The sequence below is a fragment of the Magnolia sinica genome, chromosome 5 (assembly GCF_029962835.1).
Source record: "Magnolia sinica isolate HGM2019 chromosome 5, MsV1, whole genome shotgun sequence".
NCBI classification, from domain to species: Eukaryota; Viridiplantae; Streptophyta; class Magnoliopsida; order Magnoliales; family Magnoliaceae; genus Magnolia; species Magnolia sinica.
The window spans coordinates 112,073,258-112,099,057 of NC_080577.1; the positions used below are offsets into that span (position 1 = coordinate 112,073,258).

General features: G+C 40.8%; 2 protein-coding genes across 12 annotated transcripts in view; one reads left to right on the forward strand and one right to left on the reverse strand.

Moving 5' to 3' along the window:
* Nucleotides 1-4,605: 4,605 nt before the first annotated feature.
* On the reverse strand, nt 4,606-10,868 carry LOC131246737 (protein FAR1-RELATED SEQUENCE 5-like). Of its 8 annotated transcripts, none has more exons than XR_009171484.1 (7): nt 10,579-10,868; nt 7,442-9,723; nt 7,283-7,356; nt 6,888-6,939; nt 5,651-5,708; nt 5,258-5,317; nt 4,606-4,911 (listed from the first exon to the last, which is right to left on the reverse strand). XR_009171484.1 is itself a non-coding variant. In XM_058247114.1 (5 exons), exons 1-4 carry the CDS (start codon nt 10,733-10,735, stop codon nt 6,930-6,932), a joined length of 2,523 nt encoding a protein of 840 aa, XP_058103097.1. In that variant the 5' UTR covers nt 10,736-10,868; the 3' UTR covers nt 5,381-5,708; nt 6,888-6,929. The 8 variants fall into 8 exon arrangements, 2 of the variants coding, with proteins under 2 accessions (XP_058103097.1, XP_058103095.1); XR_009171481.1 differs by having other exon boundaries at nt 6,888-6,942; XR_009171483.1 differs by lacking the exon at nt 5,651-5,708.
* A 3,317-nt stretch (nt 10,869-14,185) lies between these two features.
* LOC131246738 (large ribosomal subunit protein bL27c) overlaps nt 14,186-25,800 on the forward strand; it is an 82,795-nt gene continuing 71,180 nt past the window's right edge. For 3 of the 4 annotated variants that reach the window (XR_009171486.1, XM_058247116.1, XM_058247117.1), the window contains exons 1-3: nt 14,186-14,587; nt 19,916-20,017; nt 20,113-20,319. Coding sequence is in view for 3 of the 4 variants with exons in the window: in XM_058247116.1 (XP_058103099.1) it covers nt 14,291-14,587; nt 19,916-20,017; nt 20,113-20,289 (576 nt within the window). In the remaining variant the exon portion in view is untranslated. Of the gene's footprint in view, nt 14,588-19,915; nt 20,018-20,112; nt 20,405-25,800 lie in introns of those variants that run through there. The other variant, XM_058247115.1, reaches the window with a different exon arrangement.

Here is a 25,800-nt window from a genome sequence, read left to right on the forward strand (position 1 = left end):
GGGTTGAGTATTTCCAGATGAAAGGGGAGGCCATGCCTACAGTAGTGGGAGTGGGGATAAGGTAAGAGTAAAGGGATTTAACCAAAAAGACGCTGGATTTATCCCTAATCCAAATCAGCTTATCTGGAGTGGATGGATCAGGAACCATAGTAGCGATATAGTTGAGCAGCCCCACGAACTCGTTGACCTCCCAATCATGAAGGTTCCGAGTGCACTTAGCATCCCACACAAATCCGGCATCAGTCTGCTCATAGCATCTATCGAACGAGATCTTCCTGTCAGGGGCCAGGCTGTATAAGTTCGGGAATTTAAATTTCAGCAGCACGTCCCCAACCCACAGGTCTTCCCAGAAGCAAATAGGTGATCCCTTTCCCATTTTGAAACCTCTATTGTCAACCACAGCTTGTTTGGAGCGCAGGATCCCTTTCCAAATGAAAGAGGCTTTGTACGCAGAGGAGTCTTTAGTCCACCAACCACCAGGAGAAGTTTCGTATTTTCCTTTAATGATGTTATTCCACAGCACGTCTTCCTCAGAACCCAATCTCCAAGTCCATTTCCCTAGGAGAGCCTTGTTCATGATTTTCAAATTTTTTATGCTGGCCCCCCCTTCCCGAAAATGTTTGCAGACCCGATGCCATTCAAGGAGACGCAGCTTCTTCTGGTTCTCCTTACCACACCAGAGGAAGTCTCTTCTGAGCTTGTTGATACGATCCAAGACCGACGCCGGGCACCTGAATAAGGACATGAAGTACGTTGGAAGGTTTGAGAGTGAGTATCCCTCCCATAGATAAGTATTGGCACTTCCATGTGGCGAGCATTTTTTGGAATTTATTGATGATCGAGTCCCACATCGAAATCAGGGGAGGCCTAAAGGCCAGGGGCAGACCTACAAAAGTTGTAGGGAAGGAAGTAGAAGGACACCCTAATAAGCTAGCGTACGGCGTACCTAGCCAGATCAGCATCATCTATGTTTACCCCGAATATTTTTTATTTTGCCATATTGATTCTCAGCCCCAAAACCGCTTCAAAGCATCGAAGGGTCGTCTGAAGATTTTCAATGAGAATCGGATCAGCTTCAGATAGAATGATGGTGTCGTCTGCAAATTGAATTGAGAAACCGGGGTGGCGACACTAGGCATAGTGATTCCTTTAAGAATCCTTGAGTTCTGGCCATTTATCAGCATCTGAGAGAGAGCTTTGCCCACTACAAGGAATAGGAGAGGGGAAAGAGGGTCCCCTTGACGGATACCCCTTGAGCTGGCAAAGAAACCTTTGGGGGGCGCCATTGATAAGGACCGAAAAGTGAGCTAATTCGAGACACGCCTTGATCCACCTTCTCCACTTCTCACCAAACCCCATTCGGAATAGCATGTATTGAAGAAACCCCCAGTCGACATGATCATATGCTTTCTCAATATCAATCTTACAAAAAATACACTTCACTCCCCTCTTGTGGCTCGAATGGAGACATTCATTAGCGATGAGGGCACAATCAATGATCTGCCTGCCCTTGATGAAAGCGTTCTAGTATTTCAAAATAAGCTTCCCCATGATTTTGGACAGCCTGTAAGACAGGATTTTTGCCAATATTTTATAAGGACCTCCGATCAGGCAGATGGGTCTAAATTCAGAGAAAGAACTTGCGCCCGCAACTTTGGGGATTAACGAAATGAAAGAGGCTCCCATGCCTTTGGATAATTTGCCCCTCTGATGAAATTCAGGTAGAAAATCCATTATGTCGTTACGTATGGTGTTCCAGAACACTTGGAAGAACAACATCAGGAAAGCATCCGGACCTGGAGACTTGTCTCCTCCCAGCGAATTTATAGCAGCTTCAACTTCTTCTTTTGTAAACTCATCCTCAAGTAGATCAGCCTCAGCTTGATCAAGAGTTAAAAGAGAGGCCATCAAGGCGAGGCTTGGACCAATCATCAGAAGATAGCAGGGATTTGAAATGAGAAATTGCATGCTCGGCTATTTCTTGTTTATCTTCGATCTGCATTCCTTCGACGGTTTTACTCCGAATGGCTTTGACACACGCTCGCATATTGGCCACACTGTGGAAATATTTGGTGTTTTTATCACCCTCTGAGATCCATCTAGCCCTCGATTTCAGCCTCCATGATAATTCATCCTCGAACACTCTGGAAGAGATGGATTGAATGATCTGGATATGTCTGGATAGTGTTTCTAAGGATATGGGTTTACCTTCAGCGTCTAAGTCGAGTTGCTGCAGCTCAGCGAATAAGGCTTCAAATTCGTTTAGGCGCTTACGATATTCGCCATCCTTCCATTCTTTGATCTTCCCCTTGAGCAGCCGAAGTTTACAAAGTAGCCTATGACCAGCAAAACCGTCGGTCTGAAATGTGGGCCACCATCTCTCAATCTGCTGGTGGAAACCATTAATTTGGAGCCACGCAGCATTCAATTTGAAGGGTTTAGGCCCCCAATTTCGTCTTCCACAAAAAGGAGAATCGGACAATGATCAGACGTAGTTTTGGGCAAAGCTCTCTGGCAGGTTGAAGGGAAGGCCTCCAACCAATCAGCGGATAAGAGGAATCTGTCCAATCGAGATTGGATTTGCACCCTGCGGCCATTGAACCACGTGAATTTCGCTCCAGACATCGAAAGGTCTACCAGCTCCTGGGACTGGATCCAGACAGAAAAAGCTTCAATAGCCGAGGTCGCTCTATGTTGTCTGGAATGCTCAGCAGCGAAACGAACGACATTGAAGTCGCCGACAAAACAACAAGGCCCTGAAAATGACTATCTAACAGAAGTCAATTCATCCCAAAATAATGATCTACAGGAATCGTCGTTAGGACCATAAACAGCAACAGCGATGCAAGAAAAGTTCGATAACTTATCTTAAAGGGTAACCATCACAGAGAAGGCACCTGAAGAGGAGGATAGAAGGTCCCATTTGGAGGACTTCCTTCCAAGCAATAAGGATGCCTTCCGACGAGCCATCCGCATCGAGCCTAACAAACTTTGCATCCTTGGTTGTCCAAAGAGTAGCCAACAGCTTACCCGGGAATCGAGAAACTATAGTTTCCTGAAGGCAAATGACCTCTGGGTCTTTCCTCCCAATGGACTCCTTAATTAGACGACGTTTCTGCTTAGAGCCCACTCCCCTCACATTCTAAGAAAGAATATTCATTGGGGCACCGAGCTGCCCCGATATGTCTTACGTCCACGCCTAGCACCGGACGAAGTTAGCAATCCTGGACTTGGCTGCAAACTCTGCAGTTTGCGATTGCTGGAAGATCTAGGGACCCATCTGAAAGGCGTTCTATTAGGAGGAAGGGGGGGAAGGGGTCTTCCCCTATTTTCGATCCATTGAAACAGGGCAGTGTAGTCCTCAGATCTGTTTCCAAAAGACAATCCAAGGGATCGTCCAATACGACCGATCGCATCTCTGATCCATTTCTTATTCTGGATCTCATCGAAAATTTCCTCTCTACTCTTTCCTTCGGTTGAGATCATGGCACCATTCGCATGGTGCTGATGAGGAGATTCGGCACACGTCTGAAGGGGCTCTGCAACTATCACATCTCCAGCAGTGTCCTCTTGGAATAGCGTAATGGGACCCATATCCGTCCAGTCCCTCGAGCAAGGACCAGAGAAGGCTGGGGAAGCAAGGAGAGAGGGGTAGGACTGAGGTTCTGACAGACGACTCTCAGAGTCTTCCCCTCTAGAGAGCATGTCACCCGTGTCAGAAGGGGAGAGGTTCTGAACTGAGGAGGAAGGGGATGGGAGGTGAGGGTAGGTAGGCTTGAGGATTTGAGTAAATGTGTTTTCGGGTGTAGGATTTGGATGAATCTGGGGAATGGATGAAGGGACAGGGTTGGTTTTATATGATTCGTCGGTTTCAGTTAAGGTAAAAGGGGCACACGCCATCGGATCACATCGGGTACGGGTTGAAAGTGGACCCGGAGCTCCAGACCCGAACGCAAATCTTGGTACATGGAGTTTTTCTCAAATTTAACAAGAACGCAAATCTTGCATCACAACCCCTTCTTTCTTACTGATACCAAGTTACATGTGAGTTAACAACGGATCCAATCCATCCCCAGTACAGCTCCAATTATACAAATCAAATATGCAGAAAAAAGAAGAAGAGGAATTAAGGGATCTTGAGCCTTAGCAAATGTACAGTTTGTTGATGCTTTCATTTAAGTATGTGTTAGGGCCCATTGTTCAGTGATCAGTCTGTTGATCTGATGGGCCTTGGTGGGTGCCCCAAAAATATCCTAGGCTGGAATATTATAATCCTTCGATCTTTTGCCTTCTTCCTCTGAATGTGGAATGTTGCCTTCTTTTTTTTTTCTCAATTATCTATTTGTTGGTCTTCAAGCATAGGGTAAAGATCTTCCAATCAGGGACATCTTCTGGCAACCCTCATCTCTCAATGATCCACCAGATCAACGGTCATCTTCAGGCAACCCTCATCTCTCAATGATCCACCAGATCAACGGTCTTGAATCTCATGATTGTCAAACTACGAACCCATATGTACCAAATTGGAAGCATCATCAGACTATATTTACTGCCATTCAGGAGTCGGGACCCTATTATTCCTCGTAAACGAATGCCATTTCAAACTGAAATAAAGTAGACATACAATACTTGAATCACACACAAAACTTGTATCTTTCCCAAACTGTCGCAGCAGCTTAGCTCGAAGCTCCTAACCAGTGCACGTTATATACATTGCTGCTCTACAGTTGGTATTTGAGTACAATCTGATATGAACAAAACAGGAATACACAATCCAATAGCCCCAAAGGACTGCTACAGGGCTATCTGCAAGGACTGTTCCAAGGCCAACTCTGACAGTAAATTCTTCTGTGTGGCAGTTTTAGCTGGCAGCTATGCAGATGTAGAATGAAGTCCTCCATAACAAAAGCACTGTTAGAAAGAAAAGTAAGCGCATTAAGTGATGATTCTTATCTTGCTAAGGATATGAGTGAGTGTTAGCTGTTCTCAAAGCAGACAATATGCACTACCTCCAAATAACGATGGAGCAAGAACTGGGTGACCTTCCCGTTCTTAACTCACTTGTGATTTAGGGTGGGAAAAAAGTAGGGGAGAACAGAAGCCCACCTAAAGTGGCCTCCATTTCTCACGCTAGCCAAATATTATGTGTCTTGACTAAGAGAAGTCACTCCAACCACAAGGTGGTGGTAGACTCAAATGCACTCTAAAGCAGCTAAAGAAGCAGATGAAACGATGAGTTGCAATAAACAGTACTTACAGCATGTCAACACTCTCCCTCCATATTCAAGCCCAGGTGTAATAAGATATTACAAAATTCCTACATTTGCAGAAGACAACATCCATCACTGAGAAAACGAACCATGCAAAGGAATCACGTATGTCATATGAAAGTAATAGACCAGGCTTTAAAGAATCATTGTTGAGATTGGGAACAAGGACTTCAATAATAACCCATCCAAAGTGGTCTACTTTCTTCAAGAAATGAGGTAATTTTTGGATGTGGCAACTAATTGCAGTTGGCAGGTTTTCAACCCAAAAGGTGCTATTTTCATTGGCGCTGCACAGATAATAGCTCTCTTCTCAGACTTCCATCCCACTTTTTCTACCCCAAATCACAAGGAAGATATGTGAGGGAAGGCCCCAAACAAACCTCACACACGTTTTGGTGCTAATGAATCATATTGACTTTAGTGTCTTCCAGATGCAACCTGAACAACAGACACCAAAGACCATGTGACTGATTTTGCACTATGAAGTCGTTGGCTCCTCCTCTAATTGAACAGTATACAGACTGAAGATGATAAATGGTTGGAAGCATAAAGTAATCCTTCCCAGCAAAAACAAGATAAAAGCATTCAATATTGACAGAAAGCATTAGATATAATGTCACAAATTTCCCACTGATTTGTTCCATCTCTCTCTCCTACCAATTGCAGAACTTCATTTATTTGATGAAATAAACAAAGCTTCAGACTTCTTGAGTTATTCAGAAATTTACTAGGCAAAAATCTTTGACCAAGCCGGGAAAAGGTTCTAGGGATCTGGAAGTCACTATACTTGCACTATGTAGCCATTGCCATTGGCAGAAATGGTTATTGTGATTTTTGTTTATTGAAGAAGCAAGCTCACTTTCAATTTCAAGCCAGTTTGATGGATTTTATCCATTCTGCTCAATGTCAAATGAGGTTGCTGCAATTCCCAACAAAGCACTGCTTTCAATTTAAAGCAGGCACCATTTAAATGTGGCACAATCACAATCTGCTCCACAGCACCTTAACCAAGAAGCCAAAATCACGCACCAAAGAAATTGTAATTGCACATGATTTGTTAGACTCAATGCACCCGAGTTCCGATGGGGACATGTGGCAGAAATGTACAAGATCCATATCACTAGTTCATCAGGCCCCATCATGAATGATCAATAGCACATAAATCAGGCAGATAAGAAGATCCTAGTTGCTTGATTTGACGAAGAAAATGATCACTGCCCATCTCTTCCAATCCAGCAATTAGGACCTTCCAATCAGCCCATTTTTTGGATCATGGGCCATTCATGGTGGGGGCGATTGGAAAAGCTGTATGGATCATGTAGATGTCTTCCATGTGACATGGGAATCCTGTGTATCAGGATGCGTGCTAACTGCTAACTCCTGTGCAATTAGAATTCCCCAAATTTTAAAATCACAATGAATTTGCAAAGTATCAACCGGTATGAAGCAGAAACTAAAAGCTGCGAGAATAGCAATCCTAAAAGCATAAACATTGCACAGAAAATTGTCGAATATGTAATTCTAAATTGTTCTTCTAATACTGTCCTACTCACCGCCAAACACAGGGTCTATTCTGTTTGTTTAAGTAAATGAGTTCAAAAATCTGTAGAAACTTACCCAGAAAAACTCTTCTAAAGAAACTCAAGCCAATACACTGAATTAAGCATCCCTGCTGATAAGAATCAAAACATAAACTTAGAAAAAGTTATAGTTAAAACTTCAAAAAGTTCACATTACAATATTGGATATAGAAGTATTCAAGTAAATAAATTTAAGTTTGGGGCAATCATTTATTTCATAGCAACTATGAATGATGAATTTTTCCAGCAAGGCATGGCCTGGGATGATACATCCCAAGCTCACCCCTGCAACCTGCTTAAAAGGGGCATTTTGGTCAATACAAGATGAAAATGTGCCTTTTAAGTGGTATTTGGAGGCAAGTTCATGGCTTGCAAACAGATGCGTGAACCATGCTAGCATGCCACGTATATATTTGACATCAATGTGTTTACCTGCAACTTTTTGTACAGCTGTCCTGGGTGCTACTTTGACCCACAATGTAAGACACGCCCCGAGAAGAGTGTCCCTTCATCAAGTGAGAAACAATTATATAAGAATTGTTTCATTTGAAGTGATGGAAAATATACTGAGATTTGAATGAAATATCTAACCATTTCACTGTCTCCAATAGCTTTCGACCCTATGACCTTCAATTTTGGGCAGATACGACAGTTATGATTGGACTGGTTGCATATAACACAAGTCCTTGTCTTTCGTATGGCCTTCTCCAGCCCAGGCTTAAATCTTGAATTCAACGTGATTCCTTTTGATTTTGGTATTTGCTCTGGTGATATTTGGTCCATTGTATTCTCCGCTTGACTTCCTTCACTGGTATTGTCGCCATGATAATTTTCAAACGCCTGAGTGTCTTGATGCACAACCCTCACAACATTATTTTTTGCAGCAGCAACTTTATCCAAAGCCTCTCGCAAAGCACGTACTGCCACATCATAAATGTCAACAGATGTTGCCCCTTCCTCTGCAAGTTTAATGGCCCCTTGGAAAAGACTGTTGTATCGCAAGGTTAAAGATTCACGTTCAGTTCCTCGTTCATCTAGTGCAATCCCACTCTTAGCATTTCGTGTCCACCTTTTCCAGATGTAATGGGATGGGAGGCTAAGAACATTCACTACCCTGAATACCGTTAATACATGTCTACAAAGAATGCCAGAAGACTCGAACATCCTGCAACTACAACTTGCCATTAGCTCAGAAATATTAAATGCAACGGTGCAAGCCTTGTGGTCTTCTCCGAATTTCGCCACCTTATACAAGTTCACAGCCCCATCTTCCTCAAATTTGTCTGCAATATAAGCACATGTTTCAAATAGCTCCTCCTGAAATTTCATAAATATTTTCCTCGTATAAAGACCTGCTGCTTGTCTTTCTATAGGTGATGCTGTCTTCAAAAACGGTTTGGTGTGAATTGTTTCCATGTCCGCTTCAACTTCTTTCTGGTAACAACTCTCTAGAGCTTTCTCGTACTGCCTTAGAAACTCTTGGAGAGTTGTTTGTGCATTCACATACCCATCAAAGAAAGAATTTATATTTTCGTTTTGATGGGTTGTGGACACTTGTGCAAAGAAAGTGTCTCGTAAGTACACTGGCACCCATTGTCGACGTACATCATACAGTGATTGAAGCCATTCATTCTCTCCAAGATTATATCTATTAAGGAGTGACCCCCAACTTAATTCAAACTCGTCAATTGTCTCTGTGAGGTTGATACACTTATTGAGTTCCGGTTCAAAATTTCGATGTGCATGAAATACAGGAGACACCTTCTCTAGAACTTCCCTTATTACATGCCACTTGCAAAAACAGTGACGGGTTCCCTGAAGAACCCGTGCAATCGCTGCCCGAACACATTTATCTCGATTCGTAACTATCGTGTTTGGATGCCGTCGGGACATAGCTGCAACCCATGTGTTAAATAGCCAAACAAAAGAAGATTCAGATTCATCTGTTAGAAGTGCGCATCCAAACAACACTGTTTGTAGATGATGATTAACTCCCGTAAATGAAACAAATGACAATCGATACTGATTCATCTTATATGTCATGTCAAGGTTGACCACATCACCAAAGTATTTGTAAGCCATCCTAGATCTTGCATCAGCCCAGAAAACATTTCTCATACACTGACACTCATCAACTTGTATAGCATAGAAGAATGCAGGATTCTCAGCTTGCACACGCTTGAAATAGTCAAGGAGATTCTGAGCATCTCTTCCAAGACTACTCTGCTGGCCACTTCTAATAGACTTTCCACAATCCCGCTCGGTGAAATGAGATTTTTCCCTAGACATTGATCTAGTGCGACCGGAGGCTACTTCCGCTTCTTCAAATGACTCGACCAAGCTTTTCGCCGCATGATATAAATGCCTATGAGATCGAAGTGAATGCACTTTTTTGGAAGCAGCCAATTCATGATTGTGATCCTTTAGAACTTTTACAATAACCCACTTCCCAGAATCTTGTTTCTTGACTTGCATCGACGCCTTGCAACCTTCCCTGTTGCTTGCACGCGGCCGTTTGAGCATGTCTTTCCTTTTATGAAAACCCTCTCTTGCACATACAAATTTGCGAGAGGTGAGCTTTCCAGTGCGCTTAGAGCGATAGAAGTCACTTGCACGAATGCTAAACCCCACACGCCGAGCATATGCATTGTAGAATATCCTCGCTGCCTCTTCAGAATCAAATTCCATACCAACACGCGGTTCAAGATTCGAGATTCCTTGGGATACAATCAGCTCCCTCCCTAGGGAATTGTCCATTGTTTTATTGTCTTCACCTGCATCGGTTCCAACATCTTCTGAACTGGAATGGGATCTATTCAACAGGTGATATTGGTTTGGGGTGGTTTCCATGGGGTTACGTTCATGACCAACAACTGCAAAAGCAACATCACAAAAAATGCCAGCACACAAAGTCACAGTTTTTTGAGTGTTCGGAAGAGATGATTTTGATCAGGAAGAATTAAGCAGGTTCTCAATTCTAGCAAATGGGGCCCGCAGGTCGGCAATCTAGACCATTGGTCAATTGTGTCCCACCAAAGATGGACCTTGATAGGGCGATCACGACCTTTCAATTAGCAGCCTAGAGGTACAAATAGACGATTGAGAAGAGAAGTACATCAACAGCCCACATTCAACTGAAAAAGTCCCAATATTGGTGCTAGAATGCCAATCCTAGAGATTTTAGTGACATGCCCCCCACCTACAACAGGATGCAGCAGACCAATAGTCTGGATTACCGAACCACAGGCCCCACTTGCCAGAACTGAAAATCCATGTATAACTGTGCAAAGATGCATTTGGCATACATGCAATTCCTCTTTGATCAGAATAGAATAAGATAAAATGATGGATGCCATTAAAGTATCAATGCGCTGCCCCGCCAGTCTGTAATCTGCACCGTCCATCCAATAAGCAACAACGACACAAAATGGTATCAAGCGATCCTAACGTTCCATTTGGTAGTGTTTTTTTTTTTTTTTTAAGTAGTAGCAGTAGTATTTACTATCCATTTGGAAACAAAACGATCAGACAGTTATGACCGTCCAATTACCAAGATAATCAAGCTGTAATCCATCCGTGGTGGCGCCCACCCAATGAACGGTCTCCAGATCAGTTAAATTGATTGTTGGCGCTTCCAAATTTCAACAGGGCAACATGTTAAGTAGGCTGTGCACATGGCGTGGGTTAGATTTCCACTTCAGATTGTAGAGAGAGAGAGAAAAAAAAACCTGTAAGATTGAGATTTTCCTTCCTGTCATCCTCTTCTTCATCCTCATCATCACCGTCGTCGTCGTCGTCTTCATCATCTTCTTCTTCTTCTTCCTCTTCTTCTTCTTCTTCTTGAGGGTTAGGTTCTCTGTATAGGCGTGCTGCTCTCTCTTTCATCTTCTTCTCTCTTCTTCTATTCCTCCGTTTTCTCAGAGAAGATCTGATGATGGCGGGGAGAGAGAGACACGAGGAGGAGGAGCGGTAGGTAACTGGCAGCAACGGGTAATTCCACCGGCTCAGCCGGTAAACTTTTCAGCTTTCGGCTCTTGGAGTAGGAGGGCGCGAATTAGGTGAGTCAGGTTAACAGCTTGGTGGGTGAGGGCCTGACCGTGGAGGGTGGGGCCCTCCTATATGTATTTGTTTGTATCCACACCGTCCATCCGATTTTCCAGCTTATTTAAGGGGATTTACAAAAAATGATGCACATAAAAATCTCAGTGGGACCACACCACAGGAAAATAGGATGGATTGAACGTTCACCGTTAAAAAATTCCTAGTGCCCCATGTAATGTTTTTTTTCCAACCAACCTGTTGATTAGGTCGGACAGTCACAGACGGACCTGGACGAAGGTAAAACACAAATAGCAGCTGGATCCGAAACTTGTGTGGCCCCGAGAAGTTTTTACGGTGGGAATTCAATCCCCGCTGTGTGCTCCACTTCAGATTTGGATCAGCCTCGTTTTTGAAATCATATCCTAAGATGATCTGGAAAAACGGATGGACGGTGTGGATATACAACGCATACATTGAGGTAGGCCCACGGTCAAGGCCTCGACTAATCCGTCCCGGGGTTCGAAGGCCAGGGAATATATACCCGTTTAGCCCGAGATAATCGGATATGGAAGTGGTTATGAGACTTCTACCATTAAAAAATTTTTACCCCGTTATCCTACTACCCGACTTCCAATCGGATTCAGCGTATCCGACTACGCGGGTGTATTTTCATAATTTACCTAAGTAAGAACACTTTTTTAATTAAATTTTAAATATTGATATATTTTATATTAAAATCTTCAGGATTGGTCAGCTTTTGTCAATTTTATTTTCTTTTTGGATGTTATTTGGGATGTGAAAGACTATTCAGCGAAATAGTACCATTGTATATTTTTCTAACTTCCAATAACTGCCTACTATTATTTTACTTATAATTTGGACCATTCAATTTGCTCCTCTATTCTCCGCTGGTAGGAAAATACTACTTGTTGCAAATTAATTGGACCACATTATCACACACTGCATTTGCTGACAAGGTCATACTAAGTAACAATATGGACCAATCTTGATACAAGAAAGTGTAATTTTTTTACTTGTGGCGAGCAAAGATCCTAATTCATTTATAGGTGTCTGCATATCACCTACTGCATTGAATAAATGAAGCTAGACCCAATTGGAGCTTTTGGGTGAAACTCAACTTACAATGTCAGATGTTGGGACATCACTATGTTTTCATAACATCCAATCCATCCATCATGCACGCTCCTAATATCATCTGAGGTGGGGCTGAAAGTCAGGTGGGTTCAACTCGACCGACCCGTGACTGATCGGACATTAGGTTGGGCTTGAGCAGGGTGTATTGGGTTAGGTTTTAGGCTTAAGTTATACAAACACCAACCTGATAAAACTTGGGTCGGGCTTGGGTTGAGGTCTCGAGTTGCCTGACCTGACTCGAACCTAATCAATATATAATTGAGTGAGGCTCGTCTATGTTGAAGGCATAGGAAATTCAAATGTTGTTGGGTCTCATTAATACACGTTATTTCCAATGACCGAAGCTAACAAGATATGTCGAATTTATCTCTCCAAAATCGACTGCGTTTTACACAACGCAACTTTTAAAGGAGTAGTTGTCCTATATTCTAGCTTGTTTATTTAGAAAAAATGAAGTTATTTATGATAATAATCATATATATAATTAAGAAAATCAAAGGTACAAAAAAATAAGACGTGTATTTAAATGTAATAAACTACTGTAATAACGAAAATATTGGCATGTATCCGCCCGACCTACTCGATCGAGCTCGCTTAGGTTGAATTTGGGTTGAGAATTCCCAACCCGAGGATGGGTTGGGTTGAGTTAGGGTTGAGGTATATGAACCTTGGGTTGAGTTAGGGTTGAGCACCAATCCAACCCAACCTTTAGCCTTAATCCGAGGGACCCAAAAATCACATTGATAAGGAAATTAGGCGGGCTACCTATGGAGGGAACAATTTGGATGAAGACACTTAGCATTATAAATCCTTCAAAAGATGATGTTACCAAGGTAGATGGATGACCAAAAATTAGTCCACTCAGTGGCCACACATTGCAACATCAAGGTATGTATTTTATTATTATTGTTGTTGTTATTATTATTATTACCTATGGCATAAGATAAAATGTCATTATTACTATGTCCTGTTGCCAAAACAATACGTGAATGGTTAGTCAAATAAAGATACATTAAGTAGACGAGTAAGTTAATATAAAAGAAAGGATTATTGCTTGCAACAAACAGAAAGTTTATATTTATTGATATCTAATTGGGCTACATCATCACACACAAAATACAGTTGAGTGTTGATAAGGTGAATGATGATACAGACCAATGAGGACGACCAATCACCATGTAGGAAATTAAAATTTGTATGTTTATGTCAACCAAAAGATTTAAAATCAATGTAAAATTGACATCACTATAATTATACACTGGATAAATTAAATAATGTCGAATTATCATCATTACAATCAAATGCAACCATTATCAAGACACGGATAAAACAACTGAATCAGCTTCATCCCTCCTGCCCAGGTAAAACCGTTGGATGACAAATACACATGACTGTGGGCCGTACGAAAATTTCAACGGTAGAGGTCATTGTCCCCACTTTTTCCCGTGGCATGGTCCACTGGATCTTCGGATATGCTTCAATTTTGGGGAAACGGATTGGCTACTCCCCCTGACATCAACCCCGCTGCTGGTGGTCGGTGCTATGTGAGCCCCACCATGATGTATGTATTTCATCCATTCGTTCATCCATTTTTAAAGATCGTTTTAGGTATTTATCCCAAAAATGAGAGGTATATAAATCTCACGCGGACCACACCACAAGGATCATTTTGGGGATTTATCCAAAAATGAAAGGTATATAAATCTCACGTGGACCACACCACATGAAAACAATAGTGATTGGATATCCATCACTAAAATCCTCCTAAGGCCCACTTTACTGTTTATTTGACAGCCTATCGGTTTATTAAGTCATACAGGCCCAGATTAAGGGGAAAAACAAAAGTCATCTTGATCCAAAACTTTTAATGGTTGACGCTCATTCAATGCTCATTCCTGTAATGTGGTCCATTTCAGATTGGGATATATCTCATTTTTGGTCTCATTGTTTAAAATGATATTTAAAAATACATGGACGGCATGGATGAAACACATACATCATGATGGGGCCCACAGAGCACCGACCACCAGCCATTGGCTGGTGCCAGGGGGCGTAGCCAATCCAATCCGTTCCCCAATTTTGGTCTCATACCCTGAAAAGACACATTCACGGTCGTCCCCACATAGTTTACTCGGTACGAGATCCGCTTCCCACGAAAAGAAGATAAGGTCTGGTAGCCTCTCCCTCGTCGATCCCTTCTCTCTTCCTCATCACAACCAACTAAGAAAAATACGGTCCCGTCCGATGGCAGCATCTGTTACGATCCTCAGTCTCGTCGGATCGTTCAAAAGCCTCTCCCTATCTTCGATCTCATCATCTTCCCATTTCAAAGGGGATATTGGGTCCGTCATCGTGGCCCGTCCCAATACGTCCGTCTCTTTTCCTACAAAATTCCCACTAACCATAGAATCCGCCCATAAGAAAGGGGCCGGAAGTACAAAGAACGGTCGGGATTCTCCGGGCCAGAGGCTCGGCGTCAAGATCTACGGCGATCAGGTCGCCAAGCCCGGTGCCATTATCGTCCGGCAGCGTGGGACCAAGGTCAGCTATTCTCGTACCTCTTCTTCCATCTTTGATACTCTGGTAGAGTGTGATGGATGATACGCTGGCACTCAGGAATTACTTCAAATTGTACACGTGTCATACAAATACCAGTTTAGATGTGTCATGACCCAAAACTTACTCATATTCACTCATCTGAATATCTGATTGGTGGACATTTATTGGACGGCTTATAATGAAAAATATCCATTGGTCTTATTTCAACAAAACAAGTGTCCAGATCAGAGGTTAGGATTGTTCAACCAGTTTTAGTTTTGGGCTGTAGCTTAACGACAGTAGTTTCCAGAATTTATTCGGTTTTGATTTTAACTAATATATGCTATGTGTACCATTTCTAAGTGCCTGAGTATCAAGCATCATACCCAGCCAGAGTATCTGGTAACTAATTTTTTTTCTTTTCTTTTCTTTTCTTTTTGGATATAAGGTTTGAACTATGGAAGTAGGTTTACACTCCTTAGGGCCTGTTTGGATGCCTGCAAGTTCTTTTAAGCTGCAAGTGACTTACCTGTAAGTCACTTACAGGTGAAAGTTACTTGCAGGTAACCTGTTTGGATGTAAGCTGTAAGTCACTTACAGGTAAGTTAGTTTTTCTGTTTGGGTATCCTGTAAGTTACTTACAGGTAAAAGATTGTATATTCACATCGAGCAGAACTTGGACTAGGGAATTGTTTCAAAATGTTATGATCATATAAAAATGCACGGGATCAACTATGTAATTTTATTAAGTCCATCAAGATGAATATTTAAGCTAATTTTTAGGCCAAACTAATTATCAAGTGGGCCATAAAAGTGGGCCTATGAATTCAAAATATCTATAGTATGGAGCAAGAACTCAATTTAAGCATTGATAAGAAACTTAAAAACATTAATAAGTTAAGAAACATTAATCCATCTTGAAATCCGAATTCGTTTCGCAAATAAATTTAAAAATTAAGGAATTATTAAGTCAAAAAATACATACCATTAAACATAAATGGTCCATATATAACAAAATCAGAATTATCATTACCGTCCAAATTTTAGAATCCAAATGCATGAACATGATTAAATAAAAATTAAAAAATAAATGCATTAAAAGAATCCAAGGGAGCATAAGATTTGTGTTGCCCACCTCAATATATTAATAAATAAATGCATAAAAAGAATCCATATACGGCCCACCTTAATATATTAATAAATAAATGTATAAAAAGAATCCATCTTAGGTGGACCTCACCATTAGAAATAGGCAAACAGCCCGTGGGTTCATTAAACTAGTCACAACTATTTTTGTGGTGGGGTCCACATGAGATTTGGATCAACTTAATTTTTGGGACCACGTCCTAAAATGAGCATAGAGGGAGGGCGGTCATTGCAGCCAGAGAGAGATTGTAGAGAGGGAGGGCGGTCGTTGCTGACAGAGAGAGATTGTAGAGAGGGAGGGCGGTCGTTGCTGACAGAGAGAGATTGCAAAGAGGGAGAGTGTGTTTCTCCATCTTCCCTTCTTTTTAAAAATCTGACCGTTGAGCCTATAAGTGGCTTACAGGGAAGTGACTTCTCACCCCCATCGCCCTGCAGTTTTTCGGTAGATTTGCCTGTGAGTGACTTACAAGCTGTAAGTTCTCCCCTAAATACCACCTGTAAGTGACTTCCGTGTAAGTCACTTCCCACTTACCCAACTTACAGGCATCCAAACAGGACCTTATGTTTCAAATAACGTTCGTAGCATAGCTAGATAGTGTAAATCCCTGTGCACCCTAGGGGTCGTAGCGTACACTATAGCTATATAGTGTATGCTACAATTTATTTTTGTTTTCGAGTTTTATTTTTAAAAAATTGTGTAGAACTCACATCATTAAAAAATAAAAAATAAAACCTGAAAATGTAAAGTTAAAACCAAACCTTTTTATGTTTACTTTTACTTTAAATGGTGGTGATCCTTTGTTAAAGTTGGTGTGAAACTCACACACTAAAAACCTTTAAAACTAAAAAGAAAAAGCGTTTTGAAAGAGGGTTTTCAAAAAACCCTCACCCTCTTTGTATACATGGCATCCATATTGTACTTGATACTATTAATGGGTGGATTTTTATTTCTTTTCATACTTGTGAGTTGTGAGTTGTGGTTTCAATTCGATATTATTAATTAAAGTGGTTTGCCTAGAAAGTTGTTGATGCGATAATTACTTGACTTGTTCTATAACTTTATATATGTAGATTCGCTTTTGATAAATAATAATTAATAACTTGTTTGAACATGCTTATATTTGGAAAAATGGAAAAATGGAAAAATAAAATAAAATAAATAAATAAATCATCTGTTAGGCATCTTTATATTTTTTGCTTTTTGTTAACTATTTATCATAGTTTTCCTATTTTTAAAATTAAAAAAAATAGAAGTATCGTGTAGCTTAAGCTACACGCTATGCTATTTACGATACACGCTACAGAGGGTTGAACACCACGAAACACACTACCGCTATTAAAAACATTGTACTCCTATGATAGTTTACCACCATTTTGGAAATGTTGGTGACACGTCCTCCCACGCATGACATTCATTTACAGCTATCCAGGCCATCCAAATTGTGGGTCACATTGTAGATAGATCATATGTCTAATCACACCAATCAAGCGCTCATGTGTAATTGATGGCTATCAAATGGATGGTAAGAAGGAAAATAGTGAGCCCTTCAAATTCAAAGTGCAAAATCAAATGGTGGCTATTATCATATCAGTGTAAATTTTGGGTGATGCCCCATTTGCAGTTGGGTTAGTGATTTGGACGGTCTAGATTGCTGTAAAATTTGCATGTACCTGGTTGAAGAGTCACAACCATTTTTTAGACGGTGCTAAACAAACATAGGATTCAACTTCACTCGGCCTGGTTACTTGACTTTACTCAACTTGATAGACTTTTGAGTCAAATTTAGTTCTCAAGTTTTAAAACAATTGTTCAGATGCTCAATCAAGCATAGCCATGGATGGATGACTTGACCGAGTCGAATGTGACTCATTCGATGCAACTTAGACTCGGTCGAGTTTTATCCAGTTCAAAACTGCGAGTCAGTATTGACTCGGTGGACTCACCCCCCACTCAGACAAGCCACTGCTTGACTCAGGGCTGTTGTATCAGTTCGAGTTGCTGAATCAAAAAACCATGAGCTGAACTCTTATGCTGTTCCGAGTTTGGAGTTGGACTTGAAACTATGTTACTTGTGATTATGTGGCGTGGTCACTTGTTAGAAATGGAATAGAGCTTGCTGCTACATTGGTCATTTACTTTTTATCAGAGAGGTTGTTGAATTTCGATTCTTTTTAACTTCTGAGTGCAGCCAATTATAGCATTGATGTGTGTGTACATGCATCCCATCTAAAAAGCATGTTTCTTGTGGCGGGAAATAAATTAATTGCATGTAGGATATCGAGCATGCTATATTTGGCCATGTCTAGGTTACCCATTAGTTGATCTCTTCTATTCCTGTTGGATTGGTGGAATTGGAAATCAAAATGTGGATATGGTAACTTGTTGTAGTTGTTTTTTAATTTTAGTTTTAATTTTTTTAAAACATATGGATGCGGTAACTTCACATCTAAGGAAATGGAAATGTGGGCAAAGAAACTACAATAGCTTGTTGGTTTTAGTACACTTGATTTCCGTGGAAATGTTAAAAGGTCAAAGGTCAAACAATGAGGGTGGTCTCTCTTAAACGTAGAAATCTATATTTAACTTTTTTTTGGAAATTGTTTTACTCATTTCTTGAGGGAAACCATGGAGATGGGAATCGATTTATAGACCTAATTTTGTTTTCGCAAACAGGGGCAAACATGACAGCCGTGGAAATCGATTTTATTTCCATGGTTTTCCAGAGTTTTCCACCAATCCAAACAGCCACATACATTACATTCTATTAGGATCTGGCCCATGCACAACTTCATTTTCACTGATGAGGCTACCACCCCCTCCTAGGCCTTCTTGTTTTATATTCCTATGTCCAATAGATTATGGGAGTCAAATGATGGGTGTGGTAGAAACAATCTTAGCCCCAGGCTTTAGGAGGGGCTTTGTTTCATCACATCAGTTCTTTTTCTTTCTTTCCTTATTTTATTTCATTTCTTTGACACATGACAATTAGTGCTACCAATGGCCCAATACTGGGGTAAGCACATGGGAAATTTTGATTAGGCCCTGGAGGAATCACCCAATACCTGCAGGCAAAAAGTTGGGCTTGGGACCTTTCCATGCTGGACAATTGCCACTCCTAATGACAATAAGTCATTATAAGCTCCCCTCATCATCAGGCTCAACTTATTATGTTCTCTATTTATGTTAATCGGATTCTGTTCTTAGTTCAAGAGTTTTTGTTGAGACTTCTCTTGCCACATGCATGGGATCTGGGATGTTCGTCAACTGGGCTCACTGTGTATGCTCCACGTGCTGAAAATTGTTCTTGTACATCATCAGGTGGGCCACTTGTTCACTGAAGGCATAGCTCTAAAACTTGCCAAGTCGACTCGAAACTCGGCCGATTTAAGTCGGCTTGGCGAGATCTCGAGCTGAGTTGCTGGGACGCTTAGTATGAGGTGACTCAGTCTTGACATGGAAAAGACCTGTCAAGACGACTCGATGGCAGTCAACTCAGTGCGACCCAAACTGAGTCACTCACCTTATGACTCTATTTTATTAAAATAAAATAGAAGGGAGGAGTTAGGATCAAGTCCCCAACCTCCCCAACCCTTAATGAGGTAAGTAGTGCTCTTAAACAGCAAGTTCTGTTGCATTGCTGTTTAGTTTCTGTTTCATATTATTTATACTAGACGCGACTATTTTAAATATTTGTTACCTTCTATAATATTTTTAGCTTACAATAATTATATTAATTCAAGTCTGGTGAGTCTTTGAGTTCATCCAACCACTTTGAACTTAGAGTCAAGTCGAATTCTTGGGTTTTTGAACCATGGCTGAAGGTTTATGTTGGTCTATTTCATTCTAGTCATCCATCTTTGTGTACTCATGTGGCCCACCTGATGACCTGACTGGCCTGCAGATAGATGTGTGGCTCACTTGATAAACAACCTGGTACTTGCATACCATGTAGCAAGGGTAGGATTAAAAAAACCTACTTTTGCATTGTAGCATTCGCATTTCTCCCTAGTCAACAATACAGGTATGTGTAAAGTGGTGGGTTGCGAATGTCTCTTCAGTTGAACTTGACAGAAGTTCTAGTCCTATGTTCTTCCAAATTCTCCTCTCCACCAGATTCTATGATTATGTATGCATTATGGAGTGCTATTATGTGATTCATATCTTACAATGGCCTGCCTTTTCAGTTTCACCCTGGAAAGAATGTTGGACTAGGAAAGGACCACACTATCTTCTCCCTGATCGACGGATTGGTGAAGTTCGAGAAATTCGGTCCAGACAGGAAAAAGGTCGAGTTACAAATCTGCTGTACATGGTCTTTTTCTATTTCTATTTCTATTTCTCTTTTTATTTCATATGGTTTATTGTGTGGCAATTGCAACAGATAAGTGTTTATCCACGCGAAGTACAGCCCGATAATCCAAACAGTTACAAGGCGAGGAAGAGGGAGGCCTTCCGCCTCCAACGCGAGCGCCGAAAAGCAAGAAAGGAAGGCATTCCTGCTCCCCAACTGGTATTGGCATCGGCAGAGGAAGTCTCTGAAAGCAATCCCATTTGCTGATGAATTTTCTCCGCGAATTTAATTTCAAAGGTACTGCTCCATCTGTCAGTGCTGTTCTCATCTTGTAAATCATTGAATGTGATATGAAGAGGGTGGAATATCATTTCATTTGGTATATCTGTCTACACTATCTCGAGAAATTCTCTCTCTGCAATCTGTTGAAGATCAAATGGTGGATGCTAATTGTTAGTGGCTTACAGTACACTAGTCCTCACGGGGCCAAATGGCAGATATGCACAATATCTGGACACTGGATAGCAGCCATCCACTATATGTGGGTTTTCGGGCCAGGAGGATGATCCTCAATTTGGCAACGGTCTTCTTCTTCTTATTCTAGTTTTTTTTTTTTTTCCCCCTTTTCTTGTTTCTTTTATGATGTCGGGGTGGTCCCGCCCCATCTTAAGGCGAGACTATTCCTTGCAGATGCACGCAATCACCTGCAAACCTCGTGCATCGGGTAATCTCGAGGAGGGGAATTGAACTCACATCTGTGGGGAGCACACCCACGATGCTTATCATTCCCCCAAACCACGTGCGGGTTGTTTGTTTGTTTTTTTTTTTGGTTTTTTGGTTTTTTTTTTAAAAACTTCTGGTCAAGTCATTAAGATTGTACAAGGCCATGAAGCATCCATCGTGTGGCCCGCTGGACAAGTGTTCTGGATCTTATTTATGATTCTAGACTCCTTTTCTGGCAGCCCCGACTATGTAGGGGCCATGACTGAAAATCTGGGCTGAATTTTAGTGGCAGTCATATATTCTTCCCTCAAATCAAACAGTTAGGATTGTCTGAAACCATCACCTGAGTATAGAATAGTCCGTTAGACCAGAGGTCTGGATCTCATACATGCTTCCCAGGTGCCTTTGAGGGAACGAGGGTGCAATTAACACTAAGATTAAACTCCCAAACATCATGTTAGTTTATATTATTGTCCAATTAAGACTTGTTGGTTCGGCAGCAGGGGTGTCATTTCTCATGTCCCCGTCAAATTTCTGATCGAATGCTCTCTCTCTCTCTCTCTTTAAAAAAATGAATGCTGCATTGAACATGTGTATAGGGTCAGCATAGCTAATCTCGAATAAACATGAATACTTGGGCTTTTGGTTTGTACCACTTGAGGCATAAGTGAGGCATTGGTCATCATGTCAATGTATCGAATGGACCGACCTTATTGCAATGCCAAATAAGCACCACTATGGGGCTCACCTTTTGCAACTATAGGGTATCATATGTGGTAAACATGGGTGGGAATGAAAATATGCATCCAACCATGCATATGGTGTTGTTTGGATAGATCATTGAGTGGGACATAGTATCCAAACTAATGGAAGGAGTCAACAAACACATACCAAAATTGTGGCATGCATGAAGAATAATCCCTACCTTCAAAACGACGACTCTTGTTTTGTACGTACCATACCCCAAAAGCATATTGATTAGACTTGACTGGTCTATTTCTACCATAAATTTGATGGCCACAAATTAGAGAGAGGTATGCGTAGAGCATAAACTATAATATACTGCTGGATGATACGAACGTTTTCACAATACGATTTAAATGTTTTAGATGTATACTCACCACCTTTATCAGATCTAAGGATTTTAATTTTTTTCTCAGGACGATTCTCTACTTCAACTTTGTATTTGAGAAAACAGTTAAAAACCTCAAATTCGTGGGAGATGAGATGCACATATCCATAGCGCGAGTAATCATCAATAGAAGTAATAAAGTATTGACATCCATTTCTAGCACGCGCATTCAATGATCCATAGATATTTGAATGGATTAACTCTAGCAAACCTTTGGACCCAGCCGCTTTAGGGAATGATTTCTTATATATCTTTCTAGACACGGTGTTCACAAAATGACAAATTAACTTTGAATAATTAACCTAACAGATCAGAATGTGCTAGTCTTTTTATACGATTTTTTTTAATGTAACCTAACATCGCGTTACATTTTATAGATTTAGATACTACAAATTCATTTGACATAGTAGATAAAGTAAGAGGTGCATCATCATTATTTACGTTTAGAATAAATAAATTTGAAATGAAACTTCCCCATGCAAATATGGGGTGATGCAGGACCGATGCATGAGTTAAGTAACATATGAGATCAAATAGCCGAATTAAGATATTTAACAAAAAAACACAAACATCGCTATAATCATCACAAATATTATGAAAATCAAAAGAAAATCATGCATAATCCTAGCCTAAGCTACCAACATCATAACTCAACATCATTAAATAAAAAGAAAGTATAATCTAATGCATGTAGGGACATCCAATTAGTATAGGATATCGTCTATTTCAAAATAGGAAACCTAATACAACATCGGGTGAAAATTAGGGTTTGGGTATTTTGGGAAAACAGGAAAATTGTGACTTTTAGATTTCGGGTTAGGGTTTCGATTGTGGATGGGTATGAGAAAGTTGGGTTTGGGAGAAGACGAAGATTTAGGATGGGAGAATTAAGAATTTGAAGAGAATCCTTGGATGAGGAAGAAAAGAGAAGACGGTGTGGGGATAGATGGAGACCTCGCACCTCCGTTGATGAAGATTAGCCTCGCACTAATCTTCCTTCCAAATCGCATGGAAGTATCTTCAAATCGCATGAAGATGGGAGAAGAAGGCAAGAGCTTTTCTCTCTCTTTATTTTTTTTTAATCACAAAATTCAATGAGGGAGAGGTCACGTGCCCTCCTCTTTTATAGATCCAAGAAGTTTCAAAAATTACAAAAATCCCCGTCTTGTGAACTTTAATGAAAATACCCATAGTCTAAATAAGATCAACTAAAACACTTCTAATGTGTCCAAATATAAAATAATCAAAAACTAAATCCTAAAATATGATAAAGTCTAAGATTGATGTGGACGATCAACGATCAATGGCCCGATCATGTGATCCATGCGATCCAATGGCTCAATCATCGCGTCCCTCCAATCCAACAATCTGGATCACTTTATAAAGCAGCCCATATGCATCTTCCCAGTGTGAGGACTTTCAGATGTTTGCACATGCGCATAGGGTCTTCAGCACGATCGGGAGTACTCGCCTAGCCACAAGGAAATTGGCGCGACCCGCTTCCTCCTTTGATACGTACATAAGGGTGTACGTGACGTGATGTCGTCATCATGGGATTATTAAGTCTTAATGAAACTATTGTCTTGGAAAAAAGAATGTCAAAACCATCAACCAACAACCTAGAAAGAGAAATTAAACTCTGATGCATGCCCGATGGAAAAAAAAAAACGAGTATTACGGAGAATTATTGTTCGCCCGACACACGTACGGAGGCGGTAAACGCCAATCCCTAACACGTCTTTAGCACTATTATTTTCCATGTACACCTTGTAACTCCCCGTGACTACAGGCTAGAATTCCTTGAGTCATCGATGATCTCGTGTCATGTGCTTTGTTGCACCATATTCTTGTTGGCGCACTGACGGGTGTAGTGGCCAGAGTTTCTGTAAATCGGGAGTTAACTCCATCTGGTGGACTAAGATATGCATTGCAAAGCTTGGATTATTGAGTGCTACTTAGGTAGTCGCTTAGTACTCAAACACTTGTGAGAAGATAATGGTGTTCCAGTTGGTCCCACGCCTCCTTTTGATCGTGATATTTAGTTTTGGTTATTACGATACGCTAGATGGACAGTGTTCTTTGTGCCTATCTCACAACGTGATTGAGTGGGCGATGTTGGACATGGGCCCGTAGGGCCCACTTATGAGCAACCACTAGTGTGGGTCTCGAGAGAGTTTCTCTCATTTCCTCATATATGTGTTTTCTCGGTCGTTCAAAGTTAAATTTCAAATTCAACTTTGAATTTAGATTGGATAAGAATGGGATCAGATGAGATCGGATAACCTCTAGCACCATCCAAACTCCCCGACGCTTCCCTATAAAATGGGAAGGAATCCTCTCGTGATAGGTATTTTAAAGTTTCAAGAGTTTCAGAGAGAAAAGAGAGATAATATACATTCTGTCCATATGGCCCCATCCCTTATACAATCTGAGCCATATATCATAATTCAGAGCCATCTTAACCGTAGAATCAGAAGGGTGATCAGACTTCTTTGCTCCGTAGTGGTTAGTTGGACGACTGGATGTGCACCATTCATCTTTGGCTTTTGTGAAGGTTCCAAAAATCATGCAGATCGTTGGATCCTACGGGCCAACTCTTCAGGGCCAACTTTCAGTAGTATCAGAGAATGTATATAGAGTATTATACCTCCCTTTTCTCTCTAAAATTCTCGAAACTTCATAATAATTTTCACGAGTGAACTCCCCATTTTATAGGGAAGCGTCTGAGAGTTTGGATAAGGTTGGAGGTTATCTAGTCTCATCCGATCTCACACTTGTCTAATCTAAATTTGAAGTTGAATTAAAAATTTAACTTTAAACCACTGACAGAAAACATAAATATGAGAAAATGAGGAAAACTCTCGTGTGACCTACCCACTAGTGGTTGCCCACAAGTGGGCCCTACAAGCCTATGTCCAACATAGAGATAAAAAGATAAAGGGAGTTCTAAGAGGTTAAGATGAGAAGAAAGAGACAAAATGAGAGAATGATAGTTAATTAGGTGTTTTTGAGAGGTTATGCCATGGAAGATGATTCCAAGTATAAACAGTGGATGAAAGATAATGATCTGGTTATGACTCGGTTATTGAATAGTATGGAGTCCTTAAGTTAATGGCATCATGCTCAAGAACTCCCAAAGAGACTTTGGATACAAGTACAACACATGATATGTACTTTGAAAAAAAGCCATATTACAAGGGTCTATCAATTGCTTTTGGACATATCTCAATTCAAACAAGGTGGAAAGATCATGAGTATTATGTTAGTCTATGAGGGATGGGGGGATGAATTGAATGTGTATTAGTTTTTCCCATTTCATTGTAAAGAAGATGATGAAACATACTAGAAGTAACGTGATGAAACAAGGTTGGTGCAGTTGCTGGTTGTTCTAAATCCTAAGTTTCACCATGCTGGGGGGTTAGTACTTCCTATGATGAATACAATGTATCCTCTTTTACAGCAGGAATATAGGTTTTATAATGCAACATCCTCATCTACCCCGACAATGTTTGATCAATCATTTGTAATTTCCACTTAGCGATGAGTGGAAATCATGGTCATGGCCCAATGCAAATAGTAATCCTCATTGTGGAATCCACAGTTGGAGGCAGGGTTGCTAATGGAGGTTGTAGGCATGGATGAAGTGGATCAAACCTTTTTGGTACTTGTTACAATGGGACAAATCATATCATTGGTAGGGGTTGGGATATTATTAGAATGGCAACATGACCAACTCTTCTTGAACCAGTGCATCCTTGGAGGTTTTTTTTGTTTTTTGTAAAGATATCCTTAGAAGAATGTAGAAAGACACCTTTGATAGATGCTCAGTGTGTCCAACATCCAACTACCCCAGATGACTATGTTTTCATATCTGTCCAACTCAGAAATGAAAATGAATGATCAAAACACAAAAAATCCACCAT

Excerpts from the sequence above, each read along its gene's own strand:
- LOC131246737 (XM_058247112.1), bottom strand. The coding sequence starts at position 10,735 with ATGAAAGAGAGAGCAGCACGCCTATACAGAGAACCTAACCCTCAAGAA. Across the intron at positions 9,724-10,578 it reads GGAAAATCTCAATCTTACAG|TTGTTGGTCATGAACGTAAC; the intron begins GTTTTTTTTTCT and ends TTGCTTTTGCAG. Across the intron at positions 7,357-7,441 it reads CTATTGGAGACAGTGAAATG|GGACACTCTTCTCGGGGCGT; the intron begins GTTAGATATTTC and ends CACTTGATGAAG.